This window comes from Mytilus californianus, unplaced genomic scaffold, assembly GCF_021869535.1.
Source record: "Mytilus californianus isolate M0D057914Y unplaced genomic scaffold, xbMytCali1.0.p SCAF_5, whole genome shotgun sequence".
Lineage (NCBI taxonomy): Eukaryota > Metazoa > Mollusca > Bivalvia > Mytilida > Mytilidae > Mytilus > Mytilus californianus.
The window spans coordinates 115,060,595-115,084,663 of NW_026262701.1; the positions used below are offsets into that span (position 1 = coordinate 115,060,595).

At 33.4% G+C, this 24,069-nt stretch overlaps 1 protein-coding gene across 1 annotated transcript; it reads right to left on the reverse strand.

Moving 5' to 3' along the window:
- Positions 1–12,515: 12,515 nt before the first annotated feature.
- LOC127702883 (complement C1q tumor necrosis factor-related protein 4-like) lies at positions 12,516–18,398 on the reverse strand. The gene is made up of 5 exons (XM_052207188.1): positions 18,359–18,398; positions 14,595–15,008; positions 14,140–14,330; positions 13,398–13,629; positions 12,516–13,067 (listed from the first exon to the last, which is right to left on the reverse strand). The coding sequence occupies exons 1-5, from the start codon at positions 18,396–18,398 to the stop codon at positions 12,631–12,633; spliced, it is 1,314 nt and encodes a 437-aa protein (XP_052063148.1). The 3' UTR covers positions 12,516–12,630.
- Between the last annotated feature and the right edge of the window lie 5,671 nt (positions 18,399–24,069).

A 24,069-nucleotide genomic window follows, 5' to 3' on the forward strand; every position in this document is an offset into this window, starting at 1 on the left:
TTTCCTAATTTATAGAATAATGTTCTGTATAAAATTGACTATTCGAAAACAGTAGCCAATGGGAGTGCACTATGTCTTCAACCGAATCTACTATTTCGCATGGGCAATTCTAAGTACAGATTTATTATATTTTTTTTATACTGATTGTCAATTTTCAACTTAACCAGTATACAAATAATCTCAAGTATAACTCTTTTTTAACTATAGCATGAAACGAAAGATACATTCTCAAATGATTTGAAGCCGCTATACAACATTTGTTTCAATCAAATTTAAATTTTTATTTCGGATCGATTGAAATATTTTACTTTCATTTAGCGGTTTGAAGATACAGAAAACAATTATGCTATGTCCCGCTAGCTCATGTGGATATACTAATGACTATTAATAAAAGCTTTGCTGACTATCAGTATGAATCGGTTTTACGATTCTATAGCTAAACAATGACCATCGATTTGTAAAGAAACTCTTCATAGTTTCAAATAGGAATGTGTATATTTCTTATCAAATTTAGGCAACATTAGTTTACCAATGTTCAACGCTCACCAATCGAAGAAAATAAATGAAGATAACACACAAATATTGAGGAAATTGCATGACCGAGCCCGGATGTGTCGACAGGGTAACCCGGAAAGCATGAACAAAGTAAATATATCATTTTCGTGCACTCAAATTAAAATTTATTGGGCAGCCTTCACATCAAGTACAGTCGAGTCAGGACATTTTTCTGTGGAAGCCTTCATATCAGGGACAATCTGGTTTGGATGTTATTGTGTGGAAGCCATAACACCAGGGACAGTCGCGTTTGGATATTATTCTGTGGTAGCCTTCATATCAGGGACAGTCGAGTTTGGATATAATTTTGTGGAAGCCTTTACTTACTACAGGTACAGTCGAGTTTGAATGTTTTTTATGGTAGCCATCATCAGGTACAGTCGAGCTATGACTTTTCCCTGGGTAGCCTAAACATCCGAGACAGTCGCATTAGGATGCTTTTCAGGGGTAACCTTCACATCCGAGACAGTCGAGTTAGAAAAACAAATATGTAAAACGTTTGATCAAAAAAATTTGAAGACGTTCAAGGACATATAAAGGAGAATTCATATAGAAACTTGTCAAAGACAAAAGGAAAAAGCATCTTGAAAAGTTCTTTAATTTCACTTTTAGATATATTGATGATGTTTTGTCACTCAGTTTCCTCACTTGAATGAGTGTTTACATCTTATATATCCAAGGGATTTTCGGATTTAGGATACTATCACAACTAGAGGGTCTGCTTCATATATGGATTTTTTTCTTGATATTGACACACACGGACGACTTTAAACAGGCTACCACAAACGTGATGTTTTCAACCGTTCCATTTCTCAGCAGTAACATACCCGTCACATCGAATGGCGTTTAAATATCTCAGTTGATACGTTATGCTCGATCATGTTCCCACTTTACGGACTTTATTATTAAAAAGGGTGTGTTCATTACACAAAACATGCTCCTTACAGAGTTATGGCAAAGAAAGACTGAAATCGACACTGCATTAGTTTTAGGGTCATCATCACGAATTGGTTGACTGGTATTATGTTTCGGTGGTTCAACTCGATACCGACATGTTTTTGCTGTCTTATATGTTTATATACCAGTATCGTCGTCTGATCTGCAATTTTACCGCGTCCTATTCCTGATTGTGAAAGTTTGACTGATTATGGATTCGCATAGAATACCTTTAAGACATTATTCCGATGAACTGTTCCTTTTGTGTTCTTACAAACCAGTTGAAGGTCATCGCGAAACGTAGTCCATATTACAATATAGATAAATTATACAGATAGAATAAAGGTTAACGTCATATTGAACTTAGAGAAGATAACCTAATATACTGATTATATTCGTGTGGATTAAAATGTTGTCTTGGATAAATTTACAAGGTGTTTGAATACTTAAAATTACCATATTTCTTAGTATTTGAAAAACATTTTCAAATAGCGCGCAAGGCAAATCTTTGATAAAAAAATCATTTAGATATAAACATATATAGGTAAACTCATCATATATACCAATACTAAAATTTAGTACGCCAAACGCCCGTTGCGTCTACAAAAGAAACGCGCGTTTGGCGTACCACTACTTATGTGTCCTACTCTACTGCGACTGTAGATAACAACTACATATGCATAGTACTCTACTGTAACTGTAGATAACCACTACTTATGCATAGTACTCTAATGCAACAGTAGATAACCACTACTTATGCATAGTACTCTACTGCAACTGTAGATAACAACTATATATGCATAGTACTCTACTGCAACTGTAGATAACCACTACATATGCATAGTACTCTACTGCAACTGTAGATAACCACTACTTATGTGTACTACTCTAATGCAACAGTAGATAACAACTACATATGAATAGTACTCTACTGCAACTGTAGATAACCACTACATATGCGTAGTACTCTACTGCACTAGTAGATAACCACTACTTATGCACAGTACTCTACTGCAACTTTAGATAACAACTACATATGCATAGTCTTCTATTGCAACTGTAGAGAACCACTACTTATGTATACTACTCTACTGCAACTGTAGATAACCACTACATATGTGTACTACTCTACTGCAACTGTAGATAACCACTACATATGCATAGTACTCTACTGCAACTGTAGATAACCACTACATATGCATAGTACTCTACTGCAACTGTAGATAACCACAACATATGCATAGTACTCTACTGCAACTGTAGATAACCACTACATATGCATAATACTCTACTGAAACTGTAGATAACAACTACATATGTGTAGCACTCTAATCTTGTGTTTCTATCGTAGGTATTACATGTATGACTACTACATATGCGTAGGACGACTTAACTGTTACTATAGCTATTACTTAGATCACCACTAAATATGCTTAAGCGAGCTGAAGCCTGTTTCTGTTTGCGGGATTTTCTCGCTATGTTGGAGACCCATTGGTGACCTTGGGTTGGTTTCTGCTCTTTGGTCGGGTTGTTTTCTTTTTGACACATTCAACGTTTCCATTCTCAATTTTAGTATTCTACTGTTGCTGTTTCAGCTTCTATTTCTTCTATTTCGACTAAACATCGCAAGCAAATCCTTAATCAGTGCATTGTATCATCCGACTTTTTTTTTAAACATCTGATCATTATGAGATATTGAAATTTTGTGTTCTTACAAACCAGTTGAAGGTCATCGCGAAACGTAGTCCATATTACAATATAGATAAATTATACAGATAGAATAAAGGTTAACGTCATATTGAACTTAGAGAAGATAACCTAATATACTGATTATATTCGTGTGGAATAAAATGTTGTCTTGGATAAATTTACAAGGTGTTTGAATACTTAAAATTACCATTTTTCTTAGTATTTGAAAAACATTTTCAAATAGCGCGCAAGGCAAATCTTTGTATTTTTTTTAGCAAATCACTTGGTATTTAGAACAAAATTTATCTTTGGAAAAATGTTGACCATCGAAATATAAAATTAAATTCTTAAATATTTCCCATCTTTTTTTGATAAAAAAATAATTTAGATATAAACATATATAGGTGAACCCATCATATATACCAGAACTAAAATTTAGTACGCCAAACGCCCGTTGCGTCTACAAAAGAAACGCGCGTTTGGCGTACCACTACTTATGTGTCCTACTCTACTGCAACTGTAGATAACAACTACATATGCATAGTACTCTACTGTAACTGTAGATAACCACTACTTATGTGTACTACTCTACTGCAACAGTAGATAACAACTACATATGCATAGTACTCTAATGCAACAGTAGATAACCACTACTTATGCATAGTATTATACTGCAACTGTAGATAACCACTACTTATGTATAATACTCTACTGCAACTGTAGATAACAACTACATATGCATAGTACTCTACTGCAACTGTAGATAACCACTACATATGCATAATACTCTACTGCAACTGTACATAACTACTACATATGCATAGTACTCTACTGCAACTGTAGATAACAACTACTTGTGTGTCCTACTCTACTGCAACTGTAGATAACTACTACATATGCATAGTACTCTAATGCAACTGTAGTTAACCACTACTTGTGTGTCCTACTCTACTGCAACTGTAGATAACAACTACATATGCATAGTACTCTACTGCAACTGTAGATAACCACTACATATGTGTACTACTCTACTGCAACTGTAGATAACAACTACATATGCATAGTACTCTACTGCAACTGTAGATAACCACTACTTATGTGTACTACTCTACTGCAACTGTAGATAACAACTACATATGCATTGAACTCTACTGCAACTGTAGATAACCACTACATATGCGTAGTACTCTACTGCAACAGTAGATAACCACTACTTATGCACAGTACTCTACTGCAACTGTAGATAACAACTACATATGCATAGTCTTCTACTGCAACTGTAGATAACCACTACTTATGTGTACTACTCTACTGCAACTGTAGATAACCACTACATATGTGTACTACTCTACTGCAACTGTAGATAACCACTACATATGCATAGTACTCTACTGCAACTGTAGATAACCAGTACATATGCATAGTACTCTACTGCAACTGTAGATAACCAGTACATATGCATAGTACTCTACTGCAACTGTAGATAACCAGTACATATGCATAGTACTCTACTGCAACTGTAGATAACCACTACATATGCATAGTACTCTACTGTAACTGTAGATAACCACTACATATGCACAGTACTCTACTGCAACTGTAGATAACAACTACATATGCGTAGCACTCTAATCTTGTGTTTCTATCGTAGATATTACATGTATGACTACTACATATGCGTAGGACGACTTAACTGTTACTGTAGCTATTACTTAGATCACCACTGAAGATGCTTAAGCGAGCTGAAGCCCGTTTCTGTTTGCGGGATTTTCTCGCTATGTTGGAGACCCATTGGTGACCTTGGGTTGGTTTCTGCTCTTTGGTCGGGTTGTTTTCTTTTTGACACATTCAACGTTTCCATTCTCAATTTTAGTATTCTACTGTTGCTGTTTCAGCTTCTATTTCTTCTACTTCGACTAAACATCGCAAGCAAATCCTTAATCAGTGCATTTTATTTTTTTTTTTAAACATCTGATCATTATGAGATATACAATCAACATTTTTATTTCTAGTTTTTTTGTCGATGCTTTTTTCTCGTGAATATATAAAAGTAAAATAACAAAAATACTGAACTCCAAGGAAAATTCAAAACGGAAAGTCCCTTATAAAATGGCAAAATCAAAAGATCATACACATCAAACGAATGGAAAGCAACTATCATATTTCTGACTTGTTACAGGCATTTACTTATGTAGAAAATGGTGGATTAAACCTGGTTTTATAGCTAGCTAAACCTCTCACTTGTATGACAGTCGCTTAAAATTCCATTATATTGACAACAATGTAAGACCAAAACAAACAGACAAAATAGGTAAAAGTGTCAAAAATTGGTGTAGAGCAGTCAACATTGTGCTATAATCTTAATCACCTAAAAAACAAACAACTATGGCAACAAAGAAAAACAAATTGGTATATAAACACTTAAATCATCTTTTACATGCATTCATATTCGTCTCAAGAGAAAACAAAACATCAAATGCATTCATAGGAAATGCATGCACAGTAAATAGGGAAACCTTATAACTAGATTAAATAAAATAAATAAAATAAGTAAATGAAACATATCGACAGAAAGCAGAAGGAAAGAGCAAAATAAACCACAAAGATTGAACAATATGAATCTAATGTCAGAGGGACGATGAAGTCGAAACAAGTTCCTGCACTACTAGTAGCACATTTCGTTGTGTAAAGGACAAATCAAATGATGTGCAAGTCAAATGATTTGCATGTCAAATAATGTGTAAGTCATGAACGTCGAAGAGTTACATGAATGTCACTGACTGTATGAACATAATCATGTACCGGATAAGAAAACATACCCTGGATAATAATATCAACAGCTGTGAAATATATAGTCTATATTCAGGTAAGGCTACAATGTTAATACACAAAAATGAAAGTTCAGAATAGAAAAATTGAAATCATCTTCTTCTTGCTCATTCTTGCTTTTAAAAGTTTAAAACATATTTATATCTGTGGTATCTTTCATTTTAGGTTCAGTGGGATAGATTCAATCTACAGAAGCAGTTAACAGTAAAAAGGACACTATCTTTATAATTGAACGGGAAGTCTAATAATTTTGCTACTCATATTTCAGTCTTCAAGAGATCCATGAATGAAGACTGCCTATGCGAACAAAAGTTGACGAGAAGAGGAATAAAAAATGAAAACAACACGTGATAAATTTCATGCGTCTGCAGCGCTTTACTGGATTTACCGTCATCAGCTGGAACGCCCAAAGCCGAATATTTGAAAGCATAGGAATTATAAGAACAGAAACAGGTGAAGAGCTATATGTCAAAAAAGAAATACAGTTGATTTCCATAGGAGATTGGACTATCTATACTTTCACGAAGTATAACAAGTGCCTAAGATATAATATCAAGGATTTAAATAAAGGCAACAGTAATATACGGCTGTTCAATAGTCATAAATCGATTAAACGAAAACAAATCCTGGTTACAAACTAAAACCGAGGGAGACACATCAACTATAAGAGGAAAACAACGGAATAACAGAAACACTGAATGCAACAAGAATAAACGCCAACATACATAGAAACGGACTATTTGATAACAACTGCCATATTCCTGACTTGGTACAGGACATTTTAATTAAAAAATGGTGGGTTGAACCTGATTCTTGGCTAGCCAAACCTCCCGCTTATATGGCAATGTTAAAAATACCGCTAAAATGGCAACATTACGTGACAGGAATACAGTACAAATAAACGTAAGATCACTCAGGACAGATATATACATAAATAAATAATATAATAGTACATTACAACATTTAAACCGCAGAATAACAACGGACACTTCCCATGAATTTACGACAGTAAACCAGGACACCACAAACGAAGTATAAACTGCGTGTCATACGAATGTATCAACGCCACAGAAAGTGACGTCATTTTTGTGACGTTTATATTATCACAGGTAAATTTCTAAAAATAAAATAGATATGTTTTATTATAGACACGTACAAGAATATGAAATTGGGATTAAGTTTGTTATGGTTTTATTTTATGTATTTTCTAACCATGACAAGAATATTAAAATCGAATGTGTTTGTAATGGTATTATTATTTGTATTTTCTAACCTTGTCGGGTTTTCTTCTAAATCAAAACTGTGTATAAACAAAAAAAATCCTGTGCATATATTTGCTTTAAACTTAAAATCATATAAATGAAATAGCTGATTTATAATCTTAACTTTTACATACATATAGAAAATAATAATAAAATAACTGTAATATAAGACAAGATCATGTAAGACCGAACATTAAACGCACTTGGAAACAAACAACATAAAACAAAAACACTATAGACGAACCACGAGTAACTCGACTATCCTGACAAATAAGACATATGTGAAATGTACCGAAAATACAGAATTCAAACCACAAACATGACACAATATCTAACCAGACTTACAAAAGAAACATCGTAACTAAATACATGAATGTTGGATGTATAAATACCGAGACACGTCGTATAGCAATGTGAATTCACACTCGGCAAAACAATCATATTCGGGAATAGGTCACGTTCGGTACTTAGCAGACCAGACGACGTAGATGGTAAACCACAATCTGAGACGTGGTAAAAATGTCGTTAGTTAGTTTAGACAAAGACACATCCTATAGATCAACCAATTCTTGATGGTGTCCATAAAATTTACGGAGTGTCATTTTTAATCTTTCCTCCTCATAACTCTGTTGGAGCAGTTTCTGCGTAAGGAGCACACTCTTGTATATGAAGTCCGTATATTGTGAACATGCACGTGCATAACGTATCAATTGAGATATGTAAACACCAAACGATGGGGCAGAGGGTATGTTACTGCTGAAAAATGCAAAATTGATAATTGGGAAGTTGAAATAATCATGTTTGTCATAGATTTTAGTGTGAAGTCGTCCATCTGTGTCAATATTGATCGAGGAAAAGATCAAGGTATGAAGCAGTCCTTCTAGTATCAGTAGTATCCTTAATTTCAAGTTCACTGGGATATATGAGATGCAAGTACTGACTGAAATATGGGTTATTCGGAAATAGGACATCATCAATATATCTGAAAGTAAAATTAAAGAATTTCACAAGGTGCTTTTTCTTTTTGTCTTTTAAATGATATTAGCATCAGAGAATGATTTTAGAAGCAGACTAAGGATATATTTTTTTTTAAAAACATGCTTTTTGTATCTGCGTTATCTATTTAGAAAACAAAGTTGCATCTATAATTTTATTCTACTTTTTATATCAACATTACAGAAGGAAGAACATTTGGTTTTAAGACTGAGAAGTGCAAAAGTAAAACTGTTTCAGAAGAAAGTCTTTGGTTGTATGCATTCTAACAAATTATGTGGATTTACTATATCAAAATCTTTTCTCTGTTCTACATCTTGAATCAATTTTTATATAAACCAAAGTGATTCACGTAATCCAAAGAGTGGTTAGTCAAACATTCACTTTTATAGAGCACTATACTGTCTTCAACAATGAGCAAAACCCATTTGTACAACGAGCTATATAACGTGTAATAATTCAAAATATAGCTCATTGTACAAAAAACATAAAACCTAATGACAGAGAGCAAACAACTACAACAACTGCACGATCCTAACTTATGGCCGCCATATAAAGTATGTGGTGGAGTTTAACATAATTTGAGTGCTCAACCCACACCCGATCCCACCCTTAACCAGGGACGGTGGTATAACAGTACATATCAGAACAAACTTTTAAAATCAGTTGGTAAAGTTTTAACTCGTCAGATCGGCACTAAGAGCATAAGAAAAAAAAAACAACAAAAAACAAAACAAAAGTACAGGTATGAGTACTCGCAGTTACTGAAATCTAGTTCATGTTTTCCATTTACTAAATGAGTGTTTCTATGTTGAAACTGTTTTTTTAATCTAAGATTGATGCGGATATACTCTTACTTGTTGAAAAGTCTATGAATTCGACGCTGTAACTGGTGTTCTGTTTAGGGAATAATTATAGGCAGCTGTTTCAAATCTGTTTTTTTTTATTAAAAACAAAGTGTACCTGGCGTGAAAATGTTTTGATTTAAGGTTGATATCTGATAACAAAAAGTCACTTCAACCGAACTGTCGACTTCATTGAAATGCAAACATTAATTTGAAATTGCATTTATAAAATTCGACACAGGTCTCAATTCATGTTAAGACAAGTCCTGAAAAAGTGATGAATTTTCTAAAAAGAAAAAAAAAAGGATATGATCTTTGCACGTAAATGCACCCTTGCAACCACTCTTTGAGGGGTCCGTATGTGATTTGCTGCAAGGCACGTCTCCTATTCAACATATCTTCATTTTTCAGTGACAGTCAAATTCCACTTTTCATCCCGGTCAACCCACTTTGCAGAATAAAAAAGTTGGAATGCCAAATCAAATACGAAGTTGATGCGTATTAAAAACCAAACATTCCAAAAACTGTAGAAATTATTCGAAACATGCATAGATAGCCTCAGTCGAATTTAGCACAACTTTTCGGAATTTATAAGCTTGATATCTTTGGTAAGTTTATATAACTAGTTGGTCGATGCCAATGCTTGTGAACGTTTCGTTCCCTAGGGCATCATCAGTCCAGTAATCAGCACTTTGTTCTGACATGGTATATCATTGATATTTCTGAAAATTGACCATTTTTTTTTAAATGAATGTAAACATTACTAGAAACACTTAATGTATAGATAACCTTAGCAGCATTTGATTGTCAATGCCATTAAACTGCGTGTTTGATTTGGCCTTCCATCTGTTTGAATATGATTAGAGAGCAACTGATGAGTATTATCTAGACGAAACGGAAGTCTGGCGTACCAAATTATAAACCTGGTATTTTTTATGAGTTTTAAGATACAACCTCTATAAAACATATATATATATATATATATTGTTTTTTGTCTCGCCTACGACGAAATTCGCATAATGAGAGACCGGGATTACTATCCGGTCGGCAGCGTAAACTATTTGTAAACAGTTTTATTTCAGATGGTAGAAGACCTGTTTGCTTCATACCTTGTACGCAGATGCCTTACGTTACGAAGTTTCCTTCTGTCATATGACCATTGTTGTTGACCACACTTCCAATTCCGTATCTCAGATCCTATACATAATAGGTCAACTATATGTGATGTGCGGAATGATTGTAAGGTGTACATGTCAGACTGGCAGGTTTCATCTGACCTTGACCTCATTTTCATGGTTCATTCTTCAATGTTAAGTTGTTGTGGATTGGTTTGTTTTTCAGATACTATAAGCAAGGTATCAGCTGTATTTGGTTTAAGGAATGATCGTAAGTTGTACATGTCTGTCTGGCAGGTTTCATCTTACATTGACCTTTTTAATACATGTTTCATTAAACAATGTTATTTTTTTCCGGTTTGGTCAATTTCTTAAATACCATAAGCAATAGGGCCACTATATTTGGTGAATGGAATAATTCTAATGTGTATATATCTGTCTGGCAGATTACATCTGACCTTGACCTCATTATCTTGGTTCATTGGTTAATGTAACGTTTTCATTGTTTTGTCTGTTTATTGGCTACTATAATCAATATGTCATCTTTATTTGGTGTATGAAATACTTTTTAGGAGAACATATCTGTCTGGTATGGTTCATCTGACCTTGACCTCATTTGCAAGGTTAATTAGTCAATGATCAGTTTTCATGGTTCATGGTTTTCGTGCACTTTTTCTTCAATACTATAAGCAACAGTCAACTATATTCTTGGTATGGAATCCGATTGCAGGGTGTTCATGTTGTATGGCAGGGTTCATCTGACATTGGCCTCATTTTTATTGTTCATTGGTCAATTTTCAATTTTTGTAATTAGATCTGTTTCTCAGATACTCTAAGGCATTAGTCTAACTATAGTTTGTGTATGATATGAAATTGAATCATAATGAGTAAATTTTATTTTAGATGTTAACTCTAGTAGGGGTTTTTCTTCTGATATATCATTTTCATAAAAACGACAGTCGGACTATGAGTATTATAATATAATACTATTCAAACCTGTGCATTGCCATTTCATGTCAAGTGTTTCTATTATAAAATACTTTAAAATGGGTCATACAAAATATTCATAAACTAATGTTTCTAAAAATACATTATAAACTTACCTCTAAATTGATAGAATTTGATTGCGAGTTTGATTAAAAATTCACCCAATCAGAATCCACATTTCGTTTAGACTTCGGTTAATTCAAAAAAAAATGCTTGGAGAAGGTGGATTCTTCTATTCTTTGTATGTTTCTTTGGTTTATATCTATAGCTCATTGACTTTCAATTGTTTTGGGGTTTGAGTGTTTCTGATGAAGGTAAATCCAGGCTTTGAACGTACCAAATTCATAAAGTTTTATTTCTATTTTGACACCTTCGCCAAACTATGAAATAAGTCAACTACATTCAGACTATGATTATCATAATATCATACTATTCAAAAACTGAGCTTTGTCATTTCATGGCACATGTTTCTGTTCTGTAATACTTTAAAACGTGTTTTACATTTGATATTAATAAACTGATTTTTCCAAAATATACATTATAAATTCAATGTATACATTGCTAGTATTTGATTGCAAGTTTGTATGGAATTAAATCAATCGGAATCCAAATTTCGTTTGCCCTTCGGATAACTCGACAAAATTGATGGAGCAGTTATGAGCAGACGATTTGAAGAACATTTGGCAAAGACCTGTTGCACAATGTAGTAGCAGAAAAGTCACTTTTATTGAAGTTAAAATATTTAGAGCATGTTTTAGTAAAAAACAGACTTTCTGCTGTCTCTGGGCATTTGAATAATGCTACTGCATGATATTTCAATTCTAAGATTCGAGAAAGAGAACTGCACAAATGATCACGATGATGCTATAACGACCGTATATCCTGAAACTCAGAGTGTGCATATAGGATTTTATCATTTAAATTATTACATACTCTAGTCACTGCTTGTTCATAGTTTGAAATGGATAAAAAAAAAACGGAAGCTCCAAAGTGTGGCTGGAGAAAAGTCCATATTAAACATTAAGGGAAAAGTGAATAAAAATAGACAAATGTTGTAGTTTTTAAATAATATGATGTTATATTTCATATATCGGTCAATACATATTTTCATCGATCCATGGAAGTATAATTATCAACTACGGACTACGTACCTCCCCAATCGATATCCTTTCTTCGGTTGATAAAAACATGTATTTAACTCATCATAAGGCTATAGATATATAATATATTCTTCTTGTTATTTGTGAAAAAAAATTTAATCAAGAAAAAATAAATCACTCCTCTAAGACAATGAAGATTAAAAATACTTAGACTAAATTTTAATACAAAAATTTACAATAATTGCTATTACATCGTTTATCTTATCACCCATAAATGTTACCACTAAAGCGGTAATCACTAGCAGATATTTAGATCTAATTATCCAACAATCGATGCTCCTCCCATAGGAGCCAGCAGATATCCAGAAAAGGAACAATAGATTTCATCAGCTCTACCATAAATTTTCGTTTTATGTGCTTTCATATCGATATAGACAGTGTCTCCTGCTGCTAGTTTCAATGCTGCACTGTTGCTACCACCAGCCCAGCCATGAGGAGCATGACCATACAACGAATTAATGTACATGTAATTGTGATAGAGTTCCATCCATACTTCTTCGTCCTGTTGAGCTAGTCCATGGTAATTAAAGACATACACTCCAGGAACTTTGGCGGTGAAAATACCTGTTGTTGCATTGAAATTGCCACCTTTGTTGGAGTAAACTTTATCCCAGACAACTTTTGTTGTTGAACCATCATTATTCTGATTCTGTGTCAGTACTGCAGAGAAAGCTTGAATTTGATTAGCATTTGCACCTAAAATAAGGCAAAAACATTTAATCAGAAAAAAATATTTTTAATGGATTTGGTTTCTTTTTTATCAGAAGTTTGAACTTATTAATAAAACAATCTACAGAACAAATATAAACCTTGTTCAACTACTAAAATTCCAAAACATTTATTTAATTAAGTACAATGTAATTGAAACCTAAGATGGTTGTTGTATCTACACCATAAACTGATATTGTTGTCGATTCCTTATTTTTTTAACTTTGAACAGTAAATGTTTAAGAGACTTAATACCTTATTGATCGGTTTTCACATTTGTCCCTAAATGAACGCCTTTACATTTGCTTTACAATTTACCTGAGGTTTCTGTATTCTGTGATGATAACAGCACACCCGAGAATGTGCAGTAAACTTCATCGGGACCCCCATATACGACCACATTCTCCCCAGCACGACTACGGACTCTTAACCTGTCTCCTTGTTTTAGGTCTAATATGGCACTGTTTCCTGCATCTGCCCATGTGTTAACTGCTTCTCCGTAGGCAGAGTTGATATACTGGTCATTTAGATAAAGGTCTAAAAACATTTCCTGAAATATATAAATCTTTATTGAATAATACGTAGTTATAATCAAAATAGAAATAAGAAATCAAAAAAAGACATACAACATCATACTCAAAAGAAAAGAATTGAAAAAAACATCAGTCGTCCAATTTTTTCACAGAAAAACCTGAGACGGAGAAACGCGAACCCCACAAAACAACCGGGGTTAACTCATGTGCTCCTTGTGGATAATTTGTTCCTTCTCTAAAGTGGAACTCGTTAAGCAAAGGTTGTATAAAAGGAAAGCATATTATTATTTCATTTTAAAAGAAACCACGTTGACCCACTTAACATCTGTATAACGGTTTGCAAAAAGAGGATTTTATTCCCAAGTATGTTAGTTGTCATGACATCAGTATAGGGAAGATAACAGTTTACAATCAGACTACAAATAACCATCATAACTTTATAATAATATTCCCTTTGACCTCCAATTGTGTTATTACATGTATCATTTTGCCTAGTTGGTTTTCAAAGTGATATCGTTGTTACTTACACGACCTAATTCTGAAAGTGAGTTATAATGAATCATGTATGTTCCATCAGCAGGTGCTACAAAGTCTCCGGAATTCACATCATAACCATTTCCAGCATTGGTTAAGACTTTGTCAAACAGTACTGGGCCACCATTAGGCAGTGACATGTTATGGGTAAGTCCAGCAGAAAATGCAACAGGATTTGCACTACCTGCAAAACAGTAATTAAAACATCAAGCATATTTGTAGTATGTGAAAAATTTACCGTACAAAAGATAAAATATAGATACGAATTGTCAGCTTGTACTAAGTTAAAATTCTATTTCGCAACATTTTATTCAATAATTTTCATTTTGAATTTCGTTACTTTTTCAGAATAAATTTCCCCGATAGCATTCTCTGAAACCGTATGATTCCATTCTTTAAATGTATTTTCTGAAATAAAATGTAATATTCTCGAAAACAATTAACTCACCAGATGCTTCAGAGAACAAAAGTTCTCCAGTGAAAGTAGTATAAATTTCCCCAGCAGCGCCATACAATGAGTTGTCATAGTCGTCTGCTGCTTTGACGTAAATTGTATCTCCCGCCTGCAGTTCTAAGATCACTGTGTTACCGGCATCAGCCCAATCGCTAGCTGTGTAGGCATAGATGGACACAAGATAGTCTTCGTTCTTGTAAAATTCCAGCCAAATTTCTGAATCGCTCCTACTTAGGGAATAGAAATGGAAGGAATAAATTCCCGGAATTTGCACTTGGAACTTCCCGTCACTTGTGAAATTGGCATTTATGTTTGTTATGTCTTTATTGTAGGTGACTATCTCACCCTTCGTCAAGTGCGCATGGGCAACCAATCCCTTTGAAAATGCAACTACACTTTGAGCAGAAACTAAAACCAATAGAAAATGCAAAGATGTAATTAACGTATGCAGCAATAATGTATACAACATTATATTGGAAATATATAAAAATTTATATGTAGGCATAGTGAATAAAACCAGATTGGTGAATTGCTGACTAAAAAAAAAGTCAACTCGTAAGTTTTTATATTTTTTATGGAAAATTGTCAGTTATTGAGTGGCTGATATTTGATTGGTTCGGTTAAATTCTTTCCCTACTTTTTTTACTGTAAATTGTTAGTTGTAAATATCGGACATTTCACACGTTTCTCTCAATATAAAATTGGTTTTACTCTTTGATATATAGTACACCCACTTCTCTTGTTCAACTTTATTTATCTGTTACTGTAAGCTATGACCTCTTATCTAATCAGATCAAAAACCTTCAATTGTCGCGTAAAGATTACAGATTTGATTTCTGATCAAATTTAATGAAGTTCAGAATACAAGACAAATTTATTCAATGTAAAACAAATCCATGAATAATTATAGAGACATGAAAACTAACTTTGAAATATTTCATTAAAATGAGAATTACCATACGATTTGGGACCATATTTATTGACTGCACATATTGATTATTAGGTCCACACTATATCAGTCTTTTATGATTTTGCATAATTTGGAATCCTTTACTGTCATTGATTATAAGAGCTTCCGGTATTTTGATTTTGGTAGTTAATTTTAGCATGATGTTTTGCAGGAGGTTTTGAAGCTGGTGAATGTTTACAATCGACAGATAAAGAATTATAAGGACGAAACACATTTTTACCGGAATTTATCAATGTAAACTTGGAGAATTTACTCCCAATATATCGTTTATTCCTTTATAGTTTGCTGTTCTATTCACAAGTCTAGCATTTGTATATCAAATTGTGACATAGGTTTATATACAATATATAGAAGTCAACAAAAGTAACGATACACAAGTTTGAACTCTAACTTATCATAGAATATAATAAATAGGAAAAACTGTTAAATTATTCAATGAAAAGCATTCATTTTCAAAGCAAATGCATATGAATAAAAGAATCTGACCAAATTGGAAAGTGAGAAAATACCGTGTTATTGAACACACAGGGGTCAAATTTATTTTGCGGAAAATGATGACCAAAGTCGGCACTTAATTTCGAAGATGAGAATTAAGTATTCAAATATCTGCACAGGCATTCAAAATTTTAGGCACACCATGTTTAAGTTTAAAGTTTTAAGTTCTAATGTCGATTTTTGAATTTTGGGGTGAAAATACGATTTTTGAAATAACAAAAATTGCAACAACAAAAAAATCGCGTATTTGCCTTAAATCAATGGTTTTGATAATAAATAACACTCTGTAAATATTAGACCAATTGGGCAATTATTTACCTTGGTACAGTGTATCCAATTTCATTATATAAGAAAAATACATTGCCTTGTATCGTTTCTTTTGTTGACTGGTATATGTTCATTGTTGGAAAATATCAGTTTTATTTGTATGAACTTTAGAAACAATATAAAAGCGACGCTTACCGAACTTTTCTCAACTTATATATATTTTCCGACAATGCAAATATATTGTTTTTATCCTGCAATTTAATATGTGCATTGACGCTCGTCGTTGATTTAAATGGAAATCGGCATGGCTTAAAAACGGACTGCGAAGAAAACTCTCAAAATGAACTTTTTACTTAACTTTTAAATTACCGTTTGCTCAACACAGAATAGATATAGGAAAACAAAAGACTTTATTTGTACAAAATATTTATACAATAGTTGAATGATTGTTGTGTTTAACAAAAGTACAACGCTATATTAGAACAAGACAACAAATAAGGAAATTTAGAAAGTGAATGCCGTCAGTTCTGTCATCTCATCCTCTAAGAGAAATCTCCTCTATATTTTATCATAAATCTTTGAAATCGGGATTGATTGTCTCTTTACAGTTGTTTTTAAATTTTCTATTTTTGAAATTTTTTTAATGCTCAAGGAATTTGTTTTTTTTTCTTATATCTAATTGCTAAAATGATATTTAGGTCTACAGCAAAGTATGCAGCGTCATTGGTGTCTTACATTAACAAAAAATGTAAGAAGAATGAGGGAGGTGGTATTCCATCACTACATTCAAAATATTCATTTCTGTATTTGTTCTCGTACACGTATTCAGCAATTGAAGTTGTATAAAAAAAGCCTGTTAGTTTTACTCATAAAAGAGCTGTGAAATATACGCCAATCATAGAGCAACCAGACGAGGCAAAATCAGAAGGTATCTTGGTCCACATATGCTTGAATTACAATCAAAATGGAATATAGATCTTGCGTCAACGATTCGCCTACACGGACCTGAAAACGCTCTGTTCTACTTTCTGTTCTGAAAATTACTATTTAAAGAGTGAAAAGTATGCTTACAAATTTTGTAAGGTGTTTTCAATAAATCAGAGAGAATATCGATTGATTGTTGGTTGCTTAATATCCAGTATCAAATAGTTCATGCATGTTCAGAACGAGTTCAAATTAACAAGAAATACAATAGGTAGGTCCTGTAATAGAGGCGGCCCTGGATGAAGGTCGGGGAAATTTGGACTGCATGTCACTAGAAAATTAGGGTATATTAGATAGAGACAGACTTTTTTAACGTGCAGATATCATGGCAGTCTCTCTACACGAAGCATCGGATTTAACTTACCCATTCTGACCGGACGTTGCTGCGAACTAGTATATCCCGCACAGCCAAACGGATGCCACACTTTGGTAAGGGTTTTATTCCCGGTCGGAAGAAGACCAAGGGTTACCATATTTCTATTCCCCAGTCACCCTTAGGGTCGGGGAGGATAAAGATATCATAGCATAAAGTATTATAGAGCATTGCTATACCCTCTTACGCGAAGCTTAGGACTCATGGTCGACATTTTGATCAGTTTGGTTGAATTAGTACAAATAAAGCAATTAACTCTATAGAATTGGTATTATAGACAACAAAAATAAGCAGGTAAAAGTAAGTCAATAATAAATGATATCGTATCTAAAGATTATGGCTGTTTAATTCTGATTGCAAGATCAAAGTACTGAATCGGCTTGTAAGAAAACAGGTTGTCCTACACTCTAATCATAGCAAATTTCATACAGCAATGTCATGGACAGTGCAGGAAGATAAGATCTTGTGTTAAGTCCAAAGTAAAATTTAAATAGCATTTAAATGCAGAAATAATAAAGGAAACATTGAAGCCTTGTATGAAATTATAATTACTCGATTCGATATAAGTCCACAATACACGAACTTTTTATTTTATATTTTCTTAATAAATACAGTCAATTTATGTATGTGTTCTACAGAAGACCCGTTATCCAAGTTAACATCGCTTACCTCCTGCCAGAGTAGCAACAAAACAAAACCACAGCAACATGGTCAATGGTTAGTATAAGAAATGACAAAATTTAGAATAGTTAGAACATTTATTATACTATTAGGTCAATATGATAACGAAGGGTACATGTATCTAATCAGTCAAAGAGTTCATGCCTACATGTACTGACTAATTCAGTACTAAAACTGAATTCCATTCGCCAAGTAATAAGCTCTTAGGAATTTTTATTATGTATTTTTAATCAATTCTCGGTGTTCTTTTTAAGTTTGCATTTTGTGTAACGTACATAAATAGGTGTCCATGTTGTGTTATATTTAAATGTATTATAAATTGAATATAGATTATTTATATTGCCGGAAAAAAACAGAGAACAAGAAAATTAATATAGAGTTTTGAAATAAAATATTCAATTCTCGCTAAGCATTCCTAAATTACGTTTTATTTCCGTATGTAGTGCAACATATATGACCACACGTGCTCTTCATGACAACATTCCAACAGTGTATAGAAAAACTAGCGAAACTCTTAATTTAATAGTTATAGCATTTGTAAGTAATTATGATAATTGTATGCCTCTGTTTTTAAATTTTTTCTAGCACTCATAAATTTTTATTGCACTTTTTAAAATCTTACACAGTCGTAAAATTGATGTTCGCGTGCACTTTTTAAGTATAAACCCCTTACAAAATATGCGTCGGGCAAGGCTTTTACACCACAATAAAACTACAAAAAGATGTATTCATTACTTTAATATATCATGCTTGAATACGCCCATTATTACTTTGATAACTATAACAATGTTCATTATTACTGTTGTTTTCGGCAAAAACGTTTACCTATTATTTTAGGCATTAGCTGTCAAATTCTTTTTTACGGACTTTACTCAAATTCGTATAAATATTGATAAATATATGCAAATTACAAAATTAAGCAATAAACAATGTATGAACTCTTTATTATGCATCAGCATTTTTTTAATCATCGAAATGACCTCCAAAGAATGCCAATGATCAAGGAAATCTTTCAAACAAGTCAAAGTGACGTCTTCAGATTAAAGATTGTAAAGATGAGATTGCAAAGCTCTAGAACATAAGTCGTTATGTCGTTAGTGCATACTTGTCATAAATGAGAGGCGCCAAAGGGATATTCAAACTCACAAGTCGAACTGACAATGCCATGGCAAAAAACAAAAAAAAACAAAAACAAAAACAAAAACAATAAAAACTGAAGACTGAGGAACACGAACCCCACCAAAAACCGGGGATGATCTGAGGTGCTCCGGAAGGGTAAGAAGATCCTGCTCAAGTAGGTACAAATTCGGTGATAAGTCTAATTCGGTAGGTCACATTCGAGGAAAAGAGGACGATTATGGTTACGACAATTTGAACATCCGTCATCATCTGCGAAACAGATATTCCATAACGGCCAACCAACTCGTGACGTCGTCCGTAAAATTTGCGAAGGGATGATTTCAACTTCACATAAACATGCATAGGTCAATATTTGACATATCACGATGTCCATATTATTAAAAATTCTTTCAGCAGCCTATCCACGTTATTGTTGTACCAATTAAACATATAACATTAAACTACTTGGACGGCATTTTGTTGGTCAATGCCTATTCTATACTTTGAATAAACTTATACTGAACAACACACCAGTAAAATCTTTAGATAATGTTTTTATCGGTACTAACATTGATTTTGTTTTTGAAAAATTAAAACATTACATAATATCTGTTGTATTCAGTAAAAGCGAGTATTTTTATGTTAGTAGCGAGTATTTTTATGTTAGTTGTTTTTGTGCCTCGTACCGATCTTTTAAGTTTTGCCGATTGCAACTAATTTTTATGATTTGTTCGTATATTGTGCTGTCGCAGGTTAGGTGAAGGGTTGACCGCTCACATACATGTTAACCCCGCCACATTCTTTATGCATGTCTCAAGTCAGAAGTATGTAGTTCAGATGTTGTCTTTAGTCCATGTTTGTCATATTTGTTTTTCGTAAATTGTTTTGTTAAAAATTAGGCCGTTAGGTTTCTCGTTTGAATTGTTTCACATTTTTCATGTCGGGGCCTACTATATAGCCGACTATACGGTATAGGTTTTTTTTTATAGTTGAATGTGATACAGTGGCCTATAATTCCGTATTTCCACCTAAATTGAACTCTGGTGGATAGTTGTCTCATTATCAATCAAACCACATCTCCTTATTTTTATATCAACTTCGAGTTGAGTATATGTCGTGCATATGTTCAGGACGGGGAAAAAATTCTACGAGGTGTGTCGACTAGGATGAAGAGCCGGATATTTGGAAATCCAATGGAAAATAAAGGTATGTTGGATAAGGGTAGAACGTGTGCATTGCAACACGTCCCCTTCGGATCCCTCAGAGAGGTGTTGCTAGGATTCTTAAACGTTCTTCAGAGAGCGTAGTGAGTACAAATTCGGTAATCAGTCGCATTCTACAATTTCCAGTTCTAGGTATAAAGGACCGGGTTGTTGTTACCACGAATAGACATATCCATAGTCATCTGTGACACATATATTTCATAATGGTCAGCCAAATTATGATTGCGTCCATAAAACCTTTAAAGAGATTACTACAAATTTACCGTTAAGAACTCGAGATTCATCAACTTTCACATGCAGGGGTTGTTTGAATATCACTACACAGAAATGGAAGCCTTTATATTGAAAATGTAATGGAAATGAAGTGCTCAATTAACATAGTCCCCAAACTCTAATTAATTCAGTGAGAAGACATCTTCTATATAGAATGTAAAGCTAAAGAATAATGCTGGCTTCTTTTCATTCTTCTTGAGAAGCTCCTGCATGAAGTCTGTCTCATGCGAAAAGGGAACAAAACACCAAGGAGAAAAGCACAGTTGGTTTCTTTATGGAGGCTAAGTATTGGAAGGAAAACACGTCTAACAAATGTAACAATTACTTTGTCAATAGAAAAAAAATCAAGCACCTTGCATTGGTGATGTCATTGTAAGACAATTGGTTTTCTTTAATTCGGAGTGGATTTTACAAAGTAGTACTTGTCCTTTCCTAAAGTGACATTAAACAACAATTAATCAATCATATTGTTCACAGATTTCCAAGAGTCTGTACTTTCACAGTTACACAGATGTACGATTTTAATAGCTGATAAAATAGATGTAAATAATTTTGGAATTAATCTTGTTTGTATGGACACTTACGTTATTTAAATCCAGTTTCCAAAAAGAAGATCAATTGGTCTTTAAGGAAAATTCTAAATGAACATAGATTGAGGCAACAGTAGTTTGCCGATGTTCAAATATCATAAATCCGTTAAAAGATACAAATCAAGGAAAAAAACAAAACTGAGGGAATTTCCAAAACTCCATGAGGTACCGGGTGCTTTGAGGGGGTCAGCGTCTCCTACTATTATGTACATCATCCAGAATGCCAATCCGAACTTAGTCAAAATGTAACAATCAGGAATAGGACACATTCAGTAGATTTACAGATAAGACGACTATTCTTGTATTTAAAGAAAGACCGGTTGGACAAAGAAACATCGTATCCATCAACCAATTCGCGATGGTGAGCGTAAAACTTTAGTCGTGTTCGATTTCAGCCGTTCTTTTTGATACTGTTGAACAGTTTCTTGTTTTAGGAGCACACGTACGTATAGTGAGTACTTGCACGAGTATTAATCAATTGAAATATGTAAACGCAATACGAAGGGGCAGAGGGTATGTTACTGCTAAGAAATGTCAAGTTGCAACAGACCAATTCAGGATTTCCTATTTAGTAAGTGTAAGGTAAGTATCTCGCAAATAATCGGAAACATATTTCTCTTAGTGTTTCATCATTTCAGATTGATGGCGTGGTCAGTTTATTTTCGACTTATGAGTTTGAATGTCCCTTTGGTATCTTTCGTCTCTCTTTTACCCTAACCGAACACAGGCACTTGTCTCAGAAAAAAAATCCTATATACCTTGTTATATTAAGGTATATAGGAATGTTTTTCTGAGACAAGTGCCTGTGTAACCGAATGAATAAATATCGGGGTTGGTTACTGAACAATCAAACGGGTGTCGTGTGGAAAGCGGAATATGAAAATACTTTCGCAGTACCTGATATCACTCATGGTTTTAAAGGGAGTTTATATTGGTTAAAGTTTTAATTCATTTTTATCGTTTGTGTCTTTTGTTATGTTAGGTTGTGTTATAGTTTAGACAGTATCCGTAATAACATTAACGGTACCAGTTTTACTGCACCAGGTGCGCATTTAAACCAAAAATGTCTCTTCAGTGATACTCTAAGCCAAAAGATTTGAAAGTCTTAAACTTTATCTATGATAAGTTTATCTAATACAAACGTTGAAGAGCTGATCAAACAAAATAGGACCAAAAGGAAAAAAACAACCGGACCCGGACAAGGAATCTTATTAAGGTGTCAGACCACCAATTCACTCCCTCCAATTTAGAACGATAAAGTAGCCCTACTCTGACACAAAATAGTCCGTCTGATGTCATTGTTTACTTAAACTAACCAACAAATTTGCAGAAATGAAACTTTTGGTGAAAGAGAAATATATTTAGACCATTTTGAGCCAAAATTTACTTGTCTATGAGTTTGCATTAACAATTGAGGATTAATGCGCTCCATAGTATACTAATTTAAGATTTCGAGAAAACCAGGGGTTATTTTTAGTAGTACATGACTTCCAAAAGGCAGTTCTAGTTCTTTCTTAGAAGACTTTAAACATGGGTTGAAAATTGGCATGTCGAAAGGTGATAATTGTACAATTCAGGAAATACCTGGTTTCTATGAAGTTAAACTTAAGGTAAAATATTATGAAAGCTGTGAAAATTGCAAAATCTGGTTGAATAGATAGGGATTTTGAATTGGTGGTCTGACACCTTAATGACTTGACACAGACGTCGAAACCAATCACGTCATCACATAACACAGCAGGTTTTGTAAGGATTTATAAATTTCTTAATTCAACGTGTCTGTAACACAGAAGTGAGAATCTCCAGAGGGTTAATCCAAACAAAAGTACCCATTAAAAGATATAATACTCCAATGTAGACCTGTTAATGCCATAATAATTTTCTTCTAACTATATAAATACGTCCATCAAATCTAATGAAATGTCAGTGCGTCCTTACAATATTACCAGTCTTGTAGCATGTCAGCTAAGAAATCAAGAAGATTTTCGATTTTTTTTTCTCTCTCTTTACGTTGCAAGAGGTATGGCTATTCCTTTTGATTTGTTTCACTCACTGTCAAAATATGAAATTTGATGAATCCTATATGATCCTCAATATGAGAGTCATTCAATAGTACGCTCAAATTTTTTTTAAATATCCAAAGAGAAAAATTCACTATGCATTGTGGTTGAAGACATTTCACAGCATTGCAAATCTTTCATGTTTCTGAATTTTTGTATTTTATGTGTCTGAAAGACAATACTTCCGATAGAATTTTGGTTTTGGTTAGAAATGTCACATTTTTTTTTTTTTACATAATTTTATATACCCTGAAATTTGTCAAAATCTATCAATATTGCAGTTTTTAGCCATTTTAAGCAATTATGATTTCGTCACATCTTAACCTCATTGAGTAGTTAGACACATGACGCTGTGGTTAGTTGTAAATTTAGTAATTTAAGCTTGTGGTTCAAAATGAATTCGTGGAAAAGGAGAAAGGTAAATTTTCACTGAA

Excerpts from the sequence above, each read along its gene's own strand:
- LOC127702883 (XM_052207188.1), bottom strand. The coding sequence starts at position 18,398 with ATGTTGCTGTGGTTTTGTTTTGTTGCTACTCTGGCAGGAG. Across the intron at positions 15,009-18,358 it reads TGTTGCTACTCTGGCAGGAG|TTTCTGCTCAAAGTGTAGTT; the intron begins GTAAGCGATGTT and ends TATTGGTTTTAG. Across the intron at positions 14,331-14,594 it reads TTTGTTCTCTGAAGCATCTG|GTAGTGCAAATCCTGTTGCA; the intron begins GTGAGTTAATTG and ends ACTGTTTTGCAG.